This window comes from Pimephales promelas, chromosome 18 (assembly GCF_988280905.1).
Source record: "Pimephales promelas chromosome 18, fPimPro1.hap1.1, whole genome shotgun sequence".
Classification (NCBI taxonomy): Eukaryota; Metazoa; Chordata; class Actinopteri; order Cypriniformes; family Leuciscidae; genus Pimephales; species Pimephales promelas.
The window spans coordinates 10,955,826-10,976,287 of NC_142786.1; the positions used below are offsets into that span (position 1 = coordinate 10,955,826).

At 37.9% G+C, this 20,462-nt stretch overlaps 1 protein-coding gene across 4 annotated transcripts in view; it reads left to right on the forward strand.

Moving 5' to 3' along the window:
• Nucleotides 1-704: 704 nt before the first annotated feature.
• cspg5b (chondroitin sulfate proteoglycan 5b) overlaps nucleotides 705-20,462 on the forward strand; it is a 72,608-nt gene continuing 52,850 nt past the window's right edge. For all 4 annotated transcript variants that reach the window (XM_039678894.2, XM_089123361.1, XM_039678895.2 and 1 more), the window contains exon 1: nucleotides 705-1,224. In XM_039678894.2, the coding sequence (XP_039534828.2) occupies nucleotides 1,122-1,224 (103 nt within the window). In that variant the 5' untranslated portion in view covers nucleotides 705-1,121. The remainder of the gene's footprint in view (nucleotides 1,225-20,462) is intronic.

The window sequence follows — 20,462 nt, forward strand, 5'->3', positions numbered from 1 at the left end:
AGCTGTGGAGCTCATAAATGAGATGCAAGGGGAGATTTTCAGAGAAAGAAAATACTCATTATGGATAATAGTTGCTTTATTTCCATTCATGTATTTTTTTCTGTTTCACTAAAGAAAGAATTACATGCTTGGAACAACATAAGGGTAAGGATTATTAGTATTATATATATATATTTTTTTTACAAATAGTTTTTTGATACTGAAAAGCTGAAGTCCTAAAACTGAAATAAATATAAATACATTTTTAAAAATTATTTAAAAAAATAATAATAAAAAATCTTAATACATACCATATTTCTATATAAATAATACTAAAATTACACTGGTAAGAAGTAATAATTTTGATCATTTCATATTCAACCAAGATACTGTTAAGTGTCCATATTTTCAGCACAAATAAACAAACTGCTTATAGTATGTGTGGACTGGCGTATATGAGTGACCCAATTTCAGATGCTTTGTTTGTGGGACCCGCTTGCTTTATTTTTTTGCCGTCTCAATCCAAGCAGCTGGTTTCTGTATGTATGCTCATATTTATATTTTAAAATATTTGATCGGCATTTGATGACAGTAAATGAACGATATTTACTCCTGAGTTGATTGACTTTTGCAGTGATTCTATCAGACATGATAGAATTGGGTGTCTCAATCAGCTCCTAGTTCAGTAATCAGGGCACTGTTGTGGTAATGACACGCATGCGCAGATGACTTCACACATCAACAGTTCGACTTAAGTGTGTGCGCGCGCGAGGCGTCCGCTGGAATTGCCGTTAGTTGTAGCGTGCAAATATTACCAAAACACTCCGCTTCCTTAGTGAATGACTTAACTGGCTCTCATTACCAATGAGACATATTTAAATGTCTTAGCGTCTTGTTGGAGTTGGATAAGAGATGACGGGTTCTTAGCGACGCATAAGGTGGCCTGAATCTCAACCCCCTAAGAGGAATAACAACTGAAGACAGACAACATCCGAAGTTGGCATGTAGTGCGCTTCGTCACGCATTTGTTCCAAAGAGATTTAACTTATGTTCTGGATTATTGCTCAAATTACTCCCTCATGACTATATCTTAAATACGAGATCCAGCTGGTTCAGTTAAAGTGTTTTGAAGACCGTTTGTCATGATGAATTCCAGGCGCACGTTGTTTTCTACGGTCTATGTTTGGGAGTCGATGGTGCTGTCCAGCGTCCTGCTTCTGCACATCATTCCTTTGTGTGCTAATGGTGAGTACATGTTTGAGTTGTTATTATTATAGAATATTTCTAAATGCGTGTCTTTCCTGCGTTTAACAGAGACCTTCTTTGTGGATAGTTTGTGACCTGTTGGAACCAGAGCCTTCGAAGACAAATAGAGAATAAAGTGTACCCCACTATCAAACATTTTTTAAAAGTATTGCTTAAATATTGTTTTCGGCGAATTGAGTCTCTAAAAATATCACTCAAAAACAGTTCATATATTAATTACCTTTGGCTATGCAGAATATTTTTTTTTACATAATACATAATTGGGAATTTAGGAACTATTTATATTTTAATATATGAGAGAACATTTCATAAATCACTACCTCATTCTAGTTCTTTTATTCAGTTCATTCAAGTTTTATTTTTGTTATTGGCATTTCTATAAATATATCTTCAATGTATTTATCCGTGGTGGCTAGTCTTGGACCAAATAACTTGCACGTTTTATAAATTAGCAGTATTTTGGTTCTTACATTTTTTTCTTTACACTGTTGCTTTTAAATGCCAGGTGAAGATGAAGTAAATTGGCTGCGGTCTACCAAATTTTCTCATTGGTGGGGTTGACCTGCATCACACTATTGCCTTGGCCAAACAAATGAATGTGTAAAGAAGGAATTTATCATTTGCATAAGGAGCTTTTAAGAGTTAGCTGAACCTCTGACCTCTTGGCTGACTTCCCAAAGTCTATGTAGCCTATTATAGCATCACTGCATGCATCTTTCATTAACAAAAGACGTTTATTATGCATGTGGGCTCTGATGATAAAATTGAAGCACTTTGTTGAACTCAAAATGGCCTTATAAAAAGTACACAATTCAAACCTTTTAGGTTGCTTTTTATGATCAAGTCATTTAACAAATTCAGTGGTCTGGTTTTTAGTTTTCATTTCTTCTTCTTCATTCTTCATTTATAAAGCACTATTTCAACAACAGTTAGTAGTACCAAAGTGCTGTAAAAAAATTCTAAATATGAATTAAAATAAAGTCAAGAAATACAGAATAAAACACAGGACAACACCACACAAAATCACATAATAAAAAATAATGCACAAGAGCTCATCCCTCTACACCTGAATAAGAGGACATATGGAGTATATAAAATTTCAAAAGACTTTTAAAAGCGCCTATAGTCGGAGCCAACCTAATAGAAAGTGGGAGTGTATTCCATAGCTTTGGGGCAGCTACAGCAAATGCCCTACAGCTTTTGCTTTTGTAACTACTGCAGATTGTAGTTTGATTTGAGTTAGATTCTAGTTAGATCTTTTTTCCCTTTAATTGAAATTCCTTTTTGGAAGTGAACTGTAACTTAGGGTGTACGCATGTGGGGATTGGAACATGTAAATGGCACAGTTCCTCTGACATGTTGCTGGAATTATTGATTAACACACTTCCTGGTAAATGATGATTGACAGTATTGATTAGCTAGACTGCAGAAGGTGACTTTAACCCTTATGTGCTGTTGTGGCTTTTTTCAGCCACTAAGGGGTATTTTTTAGTCTTAATTTGGCCGTAACTTTTTCTTTGTTTCAGCAAATGGAATGATTTTTGGTGACAAATCTTATTTTGACACATATTTTGGGAAAATGCTTTGAAATTTTTCAAAAACTCAACAGTACACTCTGGGCAAATTCACTACCCTTTCGTTATGTTCGTGGCTGAAAAAAGCCACTACTTTAAACTGCTGTAAAAATGTATCAGATAAATATTTTTTTCAAATTTTTTTGCATAAATCTATTAACCGACCTCAGTCCTGATCAAAACTACTAAATGTTTAAAAAAATTTCAGGATTTTAACTCTTTAATTGCCAAATTCATAAATGATGTCACTGATTTGGGAAAAAAAACACAGAAAATGACTTATTTTCAATATAAAATATGATTGTGGACTGGATTTTTTTTCACCTTTTATCACAGTCTTGGACATGTCAAAGATTAGAAACAACATTGGTTTTGATGCATTGTTAGTTTTTGTGTAGCATCAGATTTTAACTTTTTCTCCCTCATTTACTGTTTGTGGCTGTTTTTGCCCCATTGACTTCCATTATAACCACATTTTTTGATTGCAAAGCCATGACACCATAAAATCATGCATTTTTGATTGTTGATGGTTTTCCCTGTTGGGAAGAGGTAAAATTTGTAATTTTTACTGTTGATAACCAGGTGGAACCATTAACCCTTTAGACAGGCCTGTGCAAAAAAAAGCTTAGTTTCTGGCTTTTACATGCAGTTATATGGAGTATAATAGCATATTACAGTGTGTATATGTGTGTGTGGGTGTGCGTGAGTGTGTGAGAGAGTGTGAGAACTCACCTTGATGCGTCTGAGAAAATAAAAATATACACTTCAGCTCTCAAAACTACATGGAGTAAACAAAAACAAAGTAAGTGTATTTATGCATCTGCTGCCTTTTGATGGTGAGAAATGCAGACTAAACAAAAACAAAGCAAGTGGATATAAACGCTTGTCATTTGATGGTGAGAAGAGCAGCAAGCAACATGAGAGAGGGCTTGACTTGTAGTGAAGTTTTAGAGATGATTATGCAGTCTGACCCCTCCAGCGAGCTGCAGGAGGTATTGTCTTCTCACTCTGACCGCAGACTCAGGACAGTCAGATCCTGGTGTGGATGTGGCACCCTCATCATCATCTCAAGCTTCCACTGAAGGCGAGGAGGATTCAGATGATCCTGGATCTGGATGGACTGGGAGAATCTTGAGAGGGACATGGTGGCTCTGAAAATCGCACGACCACTGCGATCATCCCACAGGCAACGTGTGGACTCCCCTCTGGATCTGTAGACGCTGGCCAAAATCAGTAGCCCCATGTTGGCACAGAGATCTGTGGAGTCCACCCCAGTCCAGTTTCTCATTGTGCGGTGCCCATGGAGGTTGGTCATGCTGACAATGAGGTCAGTCGTCTCCTCCGTAAAAAACAGATTGAACACAGAATCCATGTTCTGAACCATTGCGATAGCATTGCGTGTCGGCCCTCGACTCACGCCTCTTGCAGGCTGAAGAAAGGGAATTGTCTCCGCATTGGTGGAAAACCATACTTCACCATTTCTTCCAATCCACCCAGATCCAGGATCCACAGAATCCTCCTGCTTTCAGTGGAAGCTAGAGCTCCACTGAAGGCGAGGAGGATTCAGAGGATCCTGGATCCAGAGGGGAGTCCACACGTTGCCTGTGGGATGATCGCAGTGGTCGTGCGATTTTCAGAACCACCATGTCCCTCTCAAGATTCTCCCAGTCCATCCAGATCCAGGATCATCTGAATCCTCCTCGCCTTCAGTGGAAGCTTGAGATGATGATGAGGGTGCCACATCCACACCAGGATCTGACTGTCCTGAGTCTGCGGTCAGAGTGAGAAGACAATACCTCCTGCAGCTCGCTGGAGGGGTCAGACTGCATAATCATCTCTAAAACTTCACTACAAGTCAAGCCCTCTCTCATGTTGCTTGCTGCTCTTCTCACCATCAAATGACAAGCGTTTATATCCACTTGCTTTGTTTTTGTTTAGTCTGCATTTCTCACCATCAAAAGGCAGCAGATGCATAAATACACTTACTTTGTTTTTGTTTACTCCGTGTAGTTTTGAGAGCTGAAGTGTATATTTTTATTTTCTCAGACGCATCAAGGTGAGTTCTCACACTCTCTCACACACTCACGCACACCCACACACACATATACACACTTTAATATGCTATTATACTCCATATAACTGCATGTAAAAGCCAGAAACTAAGCTTTTTTTTGCACAGGCCTGTCTAAAGGGTTAATGGTTCCACCTGGTTATCAACAGTAAAAATTACACATTTTACCTCTTCCCAACAGGGAAAACCATCAACAATCAAAAATGCATGATTTTATGGTGTCATGGCTTTGCAATCAAAAAATGTGGTTATAATGGAAGTCAATGGGGCAAAAACAGCCACGAACAGTAAATGAGGGAGAAAAAGTTAAAATCTGATGCTACACAAAAACTAACAAAGCATCAAAACCAATGTTGTTTCTAATCTTTGACATGTCCAAGACTGTGATAAAAGGTATAAAAAAAAATCCAGTCCACAATCATATTTTATATTGAAAATAAGTCATTTTGTGTTTTTTTTCCCCCCAAATCAGTGACATCATTTATGAATTTGGCAATTAAAGAGTTAAAATCCTGAATTTTTAAAAAAAAATTAGTAGTTTTGATCAGGACTGAGGTCGGTTAATAGATTTATGCAAAAAAATTAAAAAAAAATATTTATCTGATACATTTTTACAGCAGTTTAAAGTAGTGGCTTTTTTCAGCCACGAACATAACGAAAGGGTAGTGAATTTGAACAATGCACAAGGGTATAACATGCAGTTTTTGATAACCATGTTGATACCAATATCTTGGAGAGCAGAGTGTCTGATGTATATTATACTACATGAATAATATGCATAATAATTACTGCAATTCAATTTACATCATATTTGCTAAATAAGAAATAATTTATATTAAAAAAAATAATAAAAAAAGTTAAAATAAACAGATTTACCTTAGACACCTCTTGATTCTGTGATCATATTATAGTATATTTCACACATAAATAGTTAAAACATGAATAAAAAGGTAAATGCTATAACCAGTGCACTGAGTAATCTGGGAAGTTTGTGTGCACTGAGAATCTTATTTTCTCAAATAAAGACCTGGGGCCCGTTTCAATAAGGAGGTTCAACCAACTCTGAGTTAAAACTTGAACTCTGAGTTGACTTACCCTGAGATGGGAAACTCTGAGTTTTCGGTTTCAGAACAGCTGAAATTAGTTAGTTCAATCAACTCTGAGTTGACTGACTCTGAGTTAAGCGCATGCACCACAACTATAAAAAGCCATTATCAATGGAGCGACGATATTATGAGTCACCATGGCAACAGCGTCAGACAAAAAGAGGTGTTGGGTGTAATTATTACCAAGTTATCTAAATATTGTAATTTAATTAAAGGGATTACTCTTAATTCTTCTGTAATTTAAAATAGAATATGATGAATTTATATTAAATAGGCGACTGCATAAACTATAGACCAATTCAGTATAAAACAATAGTGGATTTAACATACATTTTTAAAAGGTATATTTTTATGTAACCTTCTCCCTCTACACACTTTGATCAATTCAAGAATAATTTATGCAATTGTATATTGTTAATTTGAAAGCAATAAAAGTGCAGTTTCTTGTCTCTCCTCCTTGTATTAATCAAGTGGTTGAGGTTGATAAAGGATTTAGTAATAAGTAGACCAATACTTTCTAGAGATAGTAATTATTACATTAATCTAACTACACCGTTGAAGATGTCATTTGTTGTTAATAATTCATAACTATTTTAGAATAACTTACTGTTATAATATCAGAGGTGAAACTGGAAGGATGTTATTCAACCTAAAGTAGGCTATATTACTTTGATAAAAGTTTACTTAAGTAAAAGTAAAAATACCAGTCTAAAAATATACTCAAGTAAAAAGTAGTTAATTTAAAACATGAGTAAAAGTTGTTGAGTAACTTGTTTAACAGTGGGGGTGGGGTGGGGGATTCCCCCATGTAGGGTCGTAACGTAAGAGAGTTTCACAGTATGATAACGGCCTCAGAAAATATCACGGTTTATGGTATTAAACAATTATTAAATATATAAACTGCATTATTAAATTACGGTTATTATTATCATCAGTTAAAATGACAGTTAAATAAATTAAACATTTGTTCAATAAAACATGTAATCAACTAACTTCAATAATTGATTATGAATTGATTAACATCTTATTTTTATCATTAATAGCTTATTAAATTATGTTTGAAAAATAATTGAGTTCTTTTAAATATTTTTTATTCCAATTTTTTAATGATTTAATATAAATATATTATCAAAAAACAGTGGTAATCAAATAAAAGTTTAGCAAACGTTTTAATCCTTTTATTTTTTGGCAAAGTGCTGCAAAACAGATTTAGTCAATTAAACCATGGACAAACAATATTCCTGTCACCCTTTGTGCTCTTTGTTTCCCCCTGTTTTCTAGGTTTAGTCCTGTTCTGTATTCCCGCCACTCTTCTGTTTCCTTGACAACCCTCATCAGTTTACCCTCATCACCTGTGTCTTGCTCATCACCGTCATCTGTATCACCTGTTAATGGTCATTATGTTTGATTCCTGCTTGTATTTAGTTCTCCCTCATTCAGTCAGTCTTGGTTGGTCGTTGTCTAATGTTAGCCTGTGTTGCACCCGTCTTCCTGTCTTCCTGCCTGTCTTTGATATTAAAAGTATCGTTATCGTTACTCTGGAGTCCTCCGGTTCCTCAGCCTGCACCACACCGTGACAGATCAACCGACCTTCAAAAAAGAAAAAAGAAAAAAAAAAATTGACCCTTTCGTAGGGGTCCAATTGCTCTGTTTAGAGCAAATGGACCGGTCTCTGGAGGATCATCTGGCAGATTTCCTCCACCTCGCTTCCGCCACAACCTTCCCGGACGTCTGCCTCTGCAGCTTTCTCTATGCCGGCCTCAACACCGCCACCAGAGAGCAGTTGTCCGGGAGGGGTCCCCAGGGGAGCTTTGCTGCGTATGTTGAGTGGGTGCTGGTGTCCTGTGGATCACCTTTCACCATCGATGACGGCACCAGCCCCACTCCAACGCTCGAGCTCTCCTCATCGCTGGTTCCGCCCAGCCCCGTCCAGCCAGAGACCGTCCAGCCCTCTCCGCTGGTTCCGTCCAGCCCCGCCGAGCCCGAGCTCTCCTCTCCGCTGGTTCCGTCCAGCTCCGCCGAGCCCGAGCTCTCTTCTCCGCTGGTTCCGTCCAGCCCCGCGGAGCCCGAGCTCTCCTCTTCGCTGGTTCCGTCCAGCCCCGTCCGACCAGCGCCGGGGACCGCCCAGCCAGCGCCGGAGACCAGGATCCCACCCAGCCTCCCTCTCCCACCTCCTCCCGTCATTCATCCGTCAGCCCTTCTGTCTGCCAGCCCTCCTGACCCAGCCTGGTCATTGGATCCTCAGTTTTTGCCTCACACCTCCTCCACCTGGACACTTCCTCGGCCCCTCGTCCCATCTGCTCCCGCGTGGCTCTTACCTCCCTCAGCTCCTCCATGGCCCCTTAGTCCACCAGCTCGGCCAGGCTCCCTCGTCCCTCCGGATTCCCTTCGCTCCCTCGTCATCCTCCCTTCACCTTTGGACTTTCTGCCTCTGGCTCTGGCCCGTCATGTCAGCCCCCCCCCCCCCCGGTTCAGTTGGACTCCCGTCAGCCCTCACTCCCTCTGACCCTCTGTGCCCCTGTCGTCACTTCTGTCACCTGAGCCTGCGGCGTCACCATGGTCCCTCGGTCCCTCATCAGCACCAGATGTCGTCGGTCCCTCAGCTTCACCCTGGTCTCCTCTCCCACTTGCTCCGCCCCTCTCAGTCAGCCCCCTTGTGTCGTCAGCCCCGTCTCCAAAGGCTCCACCAGGGGTCCTCCCTCCACCTGCTCCGCCCTGGCCTCGCCCTCAACCTGCTCTGCCCTGGCCACGCCCTCAGCCTGCTCTGCCTAGACCACACCCTCCACAGCCTCCAGGGCTCCCACCCCCCACCCCTTCGATGTTATTGGGCGCGAGGTCACGCCTTTCCGGGTGGGGGCGTTCTGTCACCGTTTGACTTTGTTTCCCCCTGTTTTCTAGGTTTTTGGTTTAGTCCTGTTCTGTTTTCCCGCCACTCTTCAGTTTCCTTGACAACCCTCATCAGTTTACCCTCATCACCTGTGTCTTGCTCATCACCGTCATCTGTATCACCTGTTAATGGTCATTATGTTTGATTCCTGCTTGTATTTAGTTCTCGCTCATTCAGTCAGTCTTGGTCGGTCGTTGTCTATTGTTAGCCTGTGTTGCACCCGTGTTCCTGTCTTCCTGCCTGTCTTTGATATTAAAAGTATCCTTATCGTTACTCTGGAGTCCTCAGGTTCCTCAGCCTGCACCACACTCTGACAATTCCTTAAAGAACGTGTAAACACATTTTAGTATTATTGTTGGTGTTTAAACAGCACTTCCTCTTTAAAAAAGGGGATGAGACTGCAAGAAACTCTGGGTTTACTGAAGAAAACCTACTCCTGACCAGGTTAGGTTCACAGAGTAAGTTACCATGGTAACTGACCCTGAGTATAAGTTACCTCTCTTTCAGAAACGGGCTTGACTTACTCTGCTTTCTTGGGTTTGATATACCCCCCTTTCTGAAACGGAAATCCCAGAGTTTCCCTCATTTCAGGGTTAACATACTCAGAGTTTTCACTTAACCTCCTTTCTGAAACAGGCCCCAGGTCAGGCTAATTTTACAAACAATACACGGTGACATAACATGGGGTTTAACAATATATCGTGCCGCAATATATCGCAATACATAGTGACAATATGTATTGTGGATAGTTCCCCAACATAAAAAATACTGTGTGAGAAAAAATTCTCTCAAAAGTTTTAGTGTCAGTACTACATTAAACTACTATATATGCTGTTGATTATAATGTATAATAATCAAATGGGGGAATATTTGTGGGTCCAGATAATGCCAAATGACTTGTGTAACTTGACCAGTAAAAAGTGTCCAACATTATTTTAAATATATCTAAATATATCTTGTCAGAAAAAGCGAAAGATTTTCGTCAAAAATAATTCTGTATTTTCAGCTTCAGAATCATGAATATTTTTATTCTGGCCCAAGCCTATTCATTTAAACCCACAATGTAATATCAAAGTTAGCATTAGCATAATCAACAGTACATTTTTTTGTTAACCTTTTATCATATGTTTTGGAGTATCGCAATAATATCGTACCGTGAGTTCAGTATTGTGATAAGTATCGAATCGTGACATGAGGGTATCGTTACACCCCTAGATAGCAGAAAACTGAAAAAGCAGAGAAACTGAAATAGCAGAAAAATTGCGCAACATAGTTTGAAATCAATAATTAAAAAATTACGCTCAGGTCTGCACTTCTGGGCACTCTCAAAATAAAAGCTCCACTCCTGTCAAAATCCGAAACGTTTTCGCCAAACTGTTGTGATATATCGGTCGACCACTACTTTAAACTCAACGTGAAATCAAAATGGACCTTGCTACACTGTTGTGGCACTCCCTTATTGAGAACAATTAATTGGTGCACATTTTTACAAAAAAAAAAGATGTCTAATGATGTCAGTCATGCTGAGTGCATGAAGTATACTTGAAGACTTCCTTCAAACATCTTTATTATCCAAGTTATTAATTTAGTTGAAATGTATTGTATATTGTTGACTGTTGTGCAGGAAGCTATACTGTTCCTTCTTCTGTTCATGATTTGTCTATTTTGTTATTATACTGAACTAGGGACAATCATTACTATAACTGAAATATGCATTGTTAGTGCTTAGCTGAAATTAGTGGACATGCTGTGACAATAGGCTGTTATTGTGCTTTGTGTTTTTGCCAAGACCTGGTACTCACATCCTCAACCTTAGGAGAGAGAGAAATAAAGACAAAAAGGCAGGATGCCTTCACAAACGTGTAGTCTGTCTGGATGTTTATTTTAAAACCTCTAAAACCAACCTCTGATCATTTCTTTAGGGCACTTTCTCCCTAAAGTTGTTTAGATCCTTTCCATGCACTGCATAAGAGAGCCATCTGCCACTGCGGTCTCATAACAGCAGAGACTGTCAATGAGCATTAGCATCAACGAGCAAGTGTTAGCGCCCACCTAGCCTGCCCATATGGAGCTCCCAGTGAGGGCCAAGGGTATTTATCCTGCCAGACGCTGACACTAGAGCTGCCTACACTGTAGGAAACTTATGGAACTACTGTACATAACCAGTTGCTGATCTTCAGCGTCTGTGTCAATACAGTCGAACTATGTCACTGATCCAAATTTGTACTTGTTAAACATTTCTAGGTTTAAACTGACAAGGGGACGATCTCTTCCGAACGCCTGGTGATGTGCAGTGGACACACATTGATCATGTTTACATTCACAATATTCCTGCATTGACTGGAATTTTGACTGATTAAAAATCAGTCATTCAAACACATTAATTAACCTGATTATAACAAAATTCTGGTATCTAGAAATCCACATACGACAGCTTATTTGGTTCAGTAACATGACGTTCATATAAGAAGTATTGTTTTATGTTTTGGAATCTTAAACCTCCAACATGTCACAGACCATTTAAAATGGTGTTCTAATAATAATAAATTCAAAATAAAAACCATGCCATCATTTTACTTGTAGAAGGCTTTCCCATTAGCACATTTTATGAATATCAGTTGTTTTAAAACTTTTGAGATAATTGAAAAGCTCTTGTCCAGCAATATCTTATGTTCTCAAATGTCAGGGTGGCACAACTGCAAATATATAGGCCTTTTATTTTGAATTGAAAAGATAATAACAGTAAGCATGAAAATGCATCATCCAGAATGATTTCAATTGTTGAATGTTGAAGGTTTGTAACTCTCTCAAATACTGATAGAAATGGCTTTCTTCAAGTATGTTACACATTTCATGTCATGCTGTGAAAACAGCGTAAAATTAGAAACATTGATTTCATCAAACCTCTTTATTGTGTATTTATAAATTATATGTGTGAACTTGCTAATGAAAGTAAAAAGCTAATACAGCCATCCAAGTAGAATCCTATTCAATATATTTAAGTTAAAGGAGAACTCCGGCGAACAATGAACCTTTGGTCAAATAAAACATCGGTACATAGTCAACCGTTCTCTGAGATTTGTTTCCATGATAATCGAATGTAAAGAGTTTTATCTCTTAAAACTGTTTAGCGTATAATGCTAGTTATGGGGGCATTGACTAAGTAAAAAGAAATCGCTAGTTTATACCACTAACAAGGCTCAAATAGCCCCACACTAACGCAGTAATATAAGGAGGCTCCATACATGCAAAACGAAGCATTGAGAACTTTGTAAGTGTACAGACCGTTTAATAAGAAGATACTCTTATGAAGACACTCTTATGTATTTACTTCGTGTACATACAGACAGGAGCCATCTTAAAAAATAGTCTCGATAACCACGACATAACCAGTCTTCGTCAAACCACGAACGTCATGCTGAGTGATCTGAACTCTATGAAGTTCAGCGAACTTCTGAACTGTTTGAACGGCGTTCGGGGATCGACTTATTGAGACTATTTTTTAAGATGTCTCCTGTCTGTATCTTATTTATTTAATCGTATTTATTAGTTATTATTATATTGTGTTCCATTTCAGTTGCTATATGCATTTCATCTTTCAAACATTTTGATGAATGCATTTTTGACATTTGAATTGACTTGAGCTGATTATTCTTTTTTTATCAATAGTATAACACATGTGATTTATTCTGTTTTTGATAAATTTAATACTTTTACTTCAATAGAGACTGTTGACTGAAAAACTTGTATCCCCCTCCCCCCTGACTCAAGGTTGCCAGATAGGCTGCAGGATCCAACATTTTTCTTTAATCCGACACGTTTCTATCTGCAGCTGTGGTAACCCGAATGCTCCAACACTACTGTCTTTGTGATTGGTAGATTGGTGGAGGGTGGCGCGTCAGACCAAAACACACCATGACAACATCAGTTGAGGGCTGCAACTTTTTTTTTTAAATGACAATATCTTGACTGGACTACTGTTGTCAGTGATATTTTAAGTATTTGAAATGAACATGATTTCTTAATGTCTAGTGACATATCTGGGCCATTTTATGATTATTTGAAATACATTTCTTACACACAGCTCTTTTAAAGTTTTTAGTGTTAAATAACATTTCAAACACATTGTTCCTGACTCCAAAATATGCATTACATCCATTTAAAAAAAAATAAGATTTTTAGAAGCTTTTTTTCCATTGATTTATATTCCCATATTAATCAGAATTTTCTGTCTCTGACACAGAATAGTAATATTAATGTGCACTTTCAAACAAAAGTAATTATGAATGTGTGTTACATTTTAGATGTGTCAAATGAAATTATTATTTTATAATATACTTTTATAATTTAATAAAAGGATACAAAACAAATTATATTAGTACAGTATATTATATTTATATTAATATTAATGTGAATAATAACAATAATATATATTAATCATTATTATTAAAAGCTTAATATTAATTCATATTAAGGCTTAAAAAAGGTTTTGCATTGAAAATCATCTTTTCATATTATCTGCTTTAATGGTCTTTACTGGCTGATGCATGTCCAAAACCTAAAATTTCTCAATATGATGAGTGCAGTTTTTGGCCTAAATATTTGATTTAAGGGGCATAACTATTAGTGGGTCATATCCTGTACAGCAGTTTTGCAGGTTTCGTGGATGGGGTGCATGATGCTGGCACTGTTAACCAATAGGTTTGGCATCTCCATATTTCTGTTCGGCTTCTCGCTGATATGGGTGTGAACCTACACCCTGTCCCCGATGCCAGAGACATTCATGCCAGCTCCCCGGCCAAGCAGCATCACATACTATTTATAAATAAACACATGAGTGCCAGTGTGTGTTTTATTCAGCAGAGCTTAGAATGACACTTGCCTTAGGTTAAATCATCAGATTTAAAACAAAAGTGAGCTGGCTTAAATGTTGAGTTGTCTCTTGCATAAAGATCACTGGCTGCATTGTTGAACTAATTGGCAGGCATACATGGAATCTGCGCCTGCCCGGTCATTCACAAAGTTCAACATGTTCTCTAACCCTTGTGCATTTTAGTGATGTTGAAACAGATATTTTTTTCCCCTGTATTATTATGTCTGAAACAGATTTTTAAAAATAAAGGATAACATGTAATACAGGGAACTGCTTCTATCAATCGATTTTAAACTTTATTGGATAGAGGCAGATCTGAATGCTAGGGCTTACTTGATAGTGAGTTTGCACAATATGTACACTACAGGCAGATCCATAGACCACAATCCAATAATTGTTGCATCACAGTAGATCGTGCTTAATTTACCCGCCTCACTCTACACAACTGTAGTGTATGATATTGAAGTTATTTTGACATTTAACTGCATAATACTTAGCTACCTTAAGCTGAATGTTGTAGTTTATTAGTTTATTGTATTATCATTTTTGTCTGTGAAGTTTTTTTTTCTCCAACAGCCAAGCACAGCCTATAGATCAAATGAAGACCTTGATTAAAAAGGTCATGGATGAATTTTTCACAATAAGATCAAAAACATGCATTTTTAAAATAGGTGAATTGTCTTTTCATGCCAACTTTAAATATGTTGGCTAATTTAATTGTTTCAGCCACAGAGAATATACTAGTCATCTCTATTTAACTTTTTTTTGCATTTTTAAAAGGATCAGAATTAAGCTTTGACGCTTTTCTGCCGTTGGGCCAAACCATTCCAACTTGTGGTTTCATTTTCTACTTTGGGGCTGATAAGGAGCTCTTTGGAGCTCTTTTTTAGTCATTGCCTTTGAAAACATGAAAGTTTGCAGATGATATGAGATGTAAATAGCGACAAAATAGTAAAAAAAAAGTAATTTCCGGCGGCCATCTTTGAAATGCCTCTCAGGCATGCAAATGCAGCTCCTATTTCTTTCAATTGGGAAACATCAAATTCTCCAAAACTGTTCGCCAAGCTTACGTTTAAATTTCATATTTAAAATCACCAATGAAATCTGACAACAACTGTCTCATAAATTTATTTTCTTAATGCTGGAATCATGACAGTTCATACGGATCAGCGAAAGCGATTAAAAATGCTGTATTATGTATGCCGGGCCAGTAGTTTGTGTAAGAGGTCGAGAAACACTACGTGCCTATAGAGAACCTAAGTCCCGCCCCTCCGCTTCCGGCTCATGGGACCTTATTTCTGAAAAAATACGTGTGGTAGTCAATGGCGAGATACAACATCTTTTTATTCCATCTGAACTGTGCCCTGAATTACACATATGATGTTTGTCAATTTAAAAGATAATTCTGAAAGCTAAAAACGTTGCAATTTGTCATAAAATAGAAGAGTAACATTTAGTTTTATGTGAAAATCGCTCAATGAACTACATCTCCCAGGTAGCGAAACAACGAGTAAGATCCGTTGCTCGTGTGTGTGCAATCTGGTAACACTCAGGCATGATGGCGTAACGTTACAATTATAACGTAAGACTATAGAAACAATGACAGACATTAGCCTCAGTAAAGTTAGCTTCATTCATTGAGAGAAAATGTGCGCCATTGGGGTTTGTAGTCTTTGTAATTACGTATTTTCACAGTCTTATACCTCAACGGTTTTACATCAAACTGCAACTTTCTTTACTTTAAAATGTATCTTTTAAATTGACAAACATCATATGTGTAATTCAGGGCACAATTCAAACGAGATCAAAATATTTGTTGTCTCTCGACTACCATACAATATTTTTCCGAAATAAGGTCCCATGGTGGTCGACTGGAAGGGGAGGGTCTCAGGCTCTCTATAGACTGAACACTTACACACATGACGTCACTGTTTTCACAAATTCACGTTTTTGTAGTTTAAACCGACCAACACTTGCTCTTTAAAACCCGTTTTCAAAAGTTTGCACTTTAGGCCCCCAATACGCCATTGTTGTGTAAATTAACTGGCAAAATGCGTAAAAATTTACTGTGTTACATAAGTAAAAAATTTCAACTAGAGACTGAGAGAGGAAGATTACGTGCTGTTTTTATTGAGGATGAAGAGAGAACATTGAGATGAATTACATTCAACCGTACAGTGCTGCTTTTACTGTACTGTAGCTCTAAAGCTTAATGTTTACATTGATATTATTAAACTAGTTTTCATGATTATGTGTGATATTGATTGTAATTACAGGCAATGATCACTGTGAGATAATGAAGACTGCATACTTTCACACACTCTTCCAAATTTAAATATCTCACTGGTGAGGTCATGAGAAAATAGTTCCTTTCTCACTCTCAATCATCTTGCCCGCTTTTTCCCCCTTCTCACTATTTCCCTCTCTCTTGCGATCTTGACATGCTTACTAAACAGGCGACTGAAACCCCTTTCAAAGGCTTTGGCACTGGGTGGAAAGAGAAATGCACTGTCGCTGTCACATTTTCTCATCTTCACTCCATTATAGCTTGTGTTTTTTGTGTTATTTTTCTTTCAGCGTCTCTCTTTCCCCAACCTCTCTTTTCTGTCAGCTGACCCCTTTGAAAATCAAAACAACTGTTTTCCTCTTTTAGCCTCTTTCTTGCTCTGTCTTTGTGTCGTGACTGCGTTTTATATTCGTCAATCGAGGGACTCTATATCATTTAGCCTTAAAATATTTCGAAATAGATTTAAAAGGATACAAATATTACATTGATATTAAACTCTGTGCTGGTGGGAACCTAGATGAGAATTTAATCGAGTACTTTAACCTCACGTGAGGTACATGAGAAATGATTCATGCATACATCATGCATGTCATCTCCGTTTCCCCCTCATGGGGGACTGTGTGAATAAATGAATGGGAGAAAGAGAGGAAGTGATTCAAGTGGATAGGACAGAGGAGTCTCTGTTTTACATGGCTTTTAAGATGTTCCAAAATGGCAGCCTCTTTAAATTGCTTCTTGGCAACTTTGTGTGTGAGTGTCTGTTGATGTGTGACTCGCATTTTATTTACAAGGAAGAGGAATTAAACCATGGAAATGGAATTTCACAGTGTCAGTCTAAAATGTAAAAAGTATATTGTTAAAAGTCATTCAGTAAAATTTGACTAAATATTCCTTAATTCTGCTTTTTGAGACCGTTTGAATTTAAATGATCAGAATTTATTTGGCAAATGCAAATACAAACAAGGATATTTAAATGCTCATGTTTGCATGCTTTGTTATATGTATCATATTTTGCATAAATGTATTATTTTATTGTATTTCTTTAATAGGCTAATTTATTTAAGTTTCAAAAGTTTGGGGTCAGTCAGAAATATGAATAAATGTATACTTATATTCAGAAAGGAGGCACTGAATTGATTAAAAGTGACAGTAACAACATTTTATAATACTACAAATGATTAGAGTCTCACTTTAGATTAGGGTCCAAATTAGGGTGACCACCTGCTAATAAGCCCAAGGGGGGACAAGGGGTATGTTTCTGAGGGACAATGTGGGACACTGCTTGGCGCGGCGGTGCCCCCACCCCACGGGCAGACTCTGATAGTGGTTTACCCATATCTAGAATTGTTACTATTGCCTTACTGTTTGTACATGAATAATTGTTAAAAAAAAGCACATACCTTAGCACATGCATTAATAATGCCCTATTCCCTAAACGTGTAATTGCTGATATATTCTCATGAATAGGCCAACCAATGTGCATTTGTTTTCTAAATAAAGATGAATATTTTGAACATTCAATGAATTGACAGCACTTCCACTTACGATTTACTTTAGCTATTTAATTTTATTTATTTTTTATTACAATTAATTCACTTTAAATCAATAAAAGTATAAAATTATAGGATTAACAGGAATTATAGTTGCTCAACACCACAGGAACAGTTTAAAAAAAGTCGAAAAAAAGTCTAAACTCACAACTCCAGAGGTTCACGGAATGAGAAGCTGCGCTGTCATGACAACAATGAAAAAGTTGACATCAACCTAGTCAGCAGGTCACGTGGGAGTGGCAACCAGTCTTGATGTTCACTACATGAACTAGTTCAAAGTTCAGTTCACACATTTTAAAATGAACTAGTTAAGTTCCAGTTTGCACAGAAATGTAAGATTTTTCCCATCTTCACCGACCTCGTTATAAAATCCGTTTAAATTATCATACGACGCCTTTGTCGACGGCGGCCGCGGTGCGGCACTGGTTGCTTGTGTTGCCAGATTGGGTGTTTTTTCACTACATATTGAGCCCTGTTTACGGTGAGTTTAAGCAGGGTGTTCGCCTGGAAGGCTCTATAGAAATCTGGCACCCCATTGAATGAAGTTAAACTGAGAGAGCGTGCGTTCAGAGACACCAGAATGAACGAGTTCACACGTTCATCAAGACAGGCAGTTAAACAATACGTTCAGTTCACCCAAAATATGAACAAGTTCATGAACGTGAACGTGTTCAGGCACAACGTTTGGCTGCCTGCGTCTCGAGGATAAAGAGTGACCGACTTTTTTTGAGCAAGCATTGATTATGCGTGACGCGGTCTCAATTTGCGGGACGCATGAATTGGGCTTCAAACGCTGTGCGCGCACGCGCTACGCGGGACGGGTGGTCACCCTAGTCCAAATCCAATTCTCACTATTAACTACGACTATTGCTCCAAACTCCTAATTATTGTTTATTAATAGTTAGTAATGTACTGTAGTTGTTAAGTTTAGGTATTGGGCAGGGAGAAGGGATGTCGAATTTGGTGGTCATGCAGAATAAGGTACAAGTATTAAATTGTGCTTGCTTTAAGTACTAATAAACAGCCAGTATCTAGTCATACACATGCTGATAAGCAACTATAGTGAGAATTGGACCCTAAACTAAAGTGTTGTCAAGATTGTTGTTTTACATGAATTAAAATTAATTTACATGAATTCATGTTTTACATGAATGTCGGGGTTCTGTCTAGTCTATTTCTTGATATTGTGACAGAGCCCTGCCACTCCTGTTTTGTCTTGTCTGTATTGCTTCATGTGCTTTCATCTCGTGCTTTGTTGTATTGTGCTGTGTAGCACCAACTTGTGCTTAGACTAGCTGTGTGTGTTTAACTTGTCATGTTGTCATGTTTTGTGTGAACATGTGGCTTATTAGTGTTCTCATTGGCTGTGTGTTCATGTCTCTTTGTCATGTTACTTGTATTTGTCATATGATTTTTTTTCTGTGTGCCCAATGAAGGTGATCACCTGTGTCTATTTAAAGTGGACTTCACTCTACATTGATATTGTGCCTGTGCCTGATGAAGACTTGAGGGTCGAAACATTGCCTTTTAATAAATTCCTTTGGAGCAGTCATTTTCAGTGTGCGGACTTCACACTTCTTTATTCGTTTTGTGTGATCACATGGCTTGTCATGTGTTTCATTTCGCCATGTGCTCTCTTGTCAACTGGTCTTGCCCCGCCCATCTTGTTACCTGATTATTTGCCCCACCGGTCCTCCCTTGTTGTTTGCTCACCCTATTTATTCTCCTTGTGGTTTCAGTCCTTTGCTGTTTGTCGCCATAATTCTACCTTGTATGTTCTTCCTGTGTCCGGTCCCCCGGGGTATAGTTTTTGTTGTCTGTTTTGTTTTATTTTATTAAAGAACCTCTTGTTTCCTGCGCTTGTGTCCTCACCTCGCCTCATCTCCTCAATCCTAAACCCTGACACATATGAGGTGCATTCATTGCATTAGTTTGGATTACAGCATCAAGAGTAAATGCCTCCGAAAGACAATCAATTAGGTCAGTGAGTTTTTCCAGTTAAGGGCAATTCCCCATTGTGTGTTTATCTGCATTAAAGCTTACCCATCTCTCTCTCCAGACTGACCAATGCAAGTCTCAACCTATAGACCTTAATCCTAATCTCAATCCCAATCCTGGCCCAAACTCAGGAGGGTACATTAGTAAATCAGACCTCCTAATCCAGCTACCACAAGCCGCTTTGGAAAAGAAATCTGGGGCCTCGCGCACAGCAGTGTTTAATTAAGCAGATTTGCCTGTGTGTGTGTGTGTGATATTTACTATGAGTTTTATCTTTTGTTCTCTCTCTGCATGACTGTGGAGTTGCTGAGTTTGCAGTATTGATTACAAGTAATTGCTTGTGAAGGTTTTCTTATGCCACTTGTATTTTTCACAAGCTAAAATCTTACTGATTTCACACAAGAGTAAATGATATTATTTTTCTGTTGTATATGGGTGATTCTTTAACTATGGTACTTTTCTTGTCCCTGGATGAAATAATAAAATCTAAAAAACATTTCTTCTTTTTTGTTTTTTGTCAGACTTACTTCACCCTAAAGGGAACTTATAAAAAATGTATCATGGCTCAATCATTTTTTTATTATATAATATGAGGCCTTTTATGCATGATTTTTACTGTTTTCCCCCTGTCCCTAAGCCAGACTTTGTACCTTAAACCTCGCTTAATTCTAAATTAATTATTTTAAATAATGTAGATTTTAAGTACAAATGATAAAATAATGTATATTTCAGTTATACATCTTATATATTGCAATATTTATTCACATTTTCTTATATTTTTGATAAGTAGAAACCTTGTCCCTTGGGTTTACTGTCATTTCCACCACATTGTACAAAATAGAATCCTGGGATCATTGTTTTAGGTTTGAAT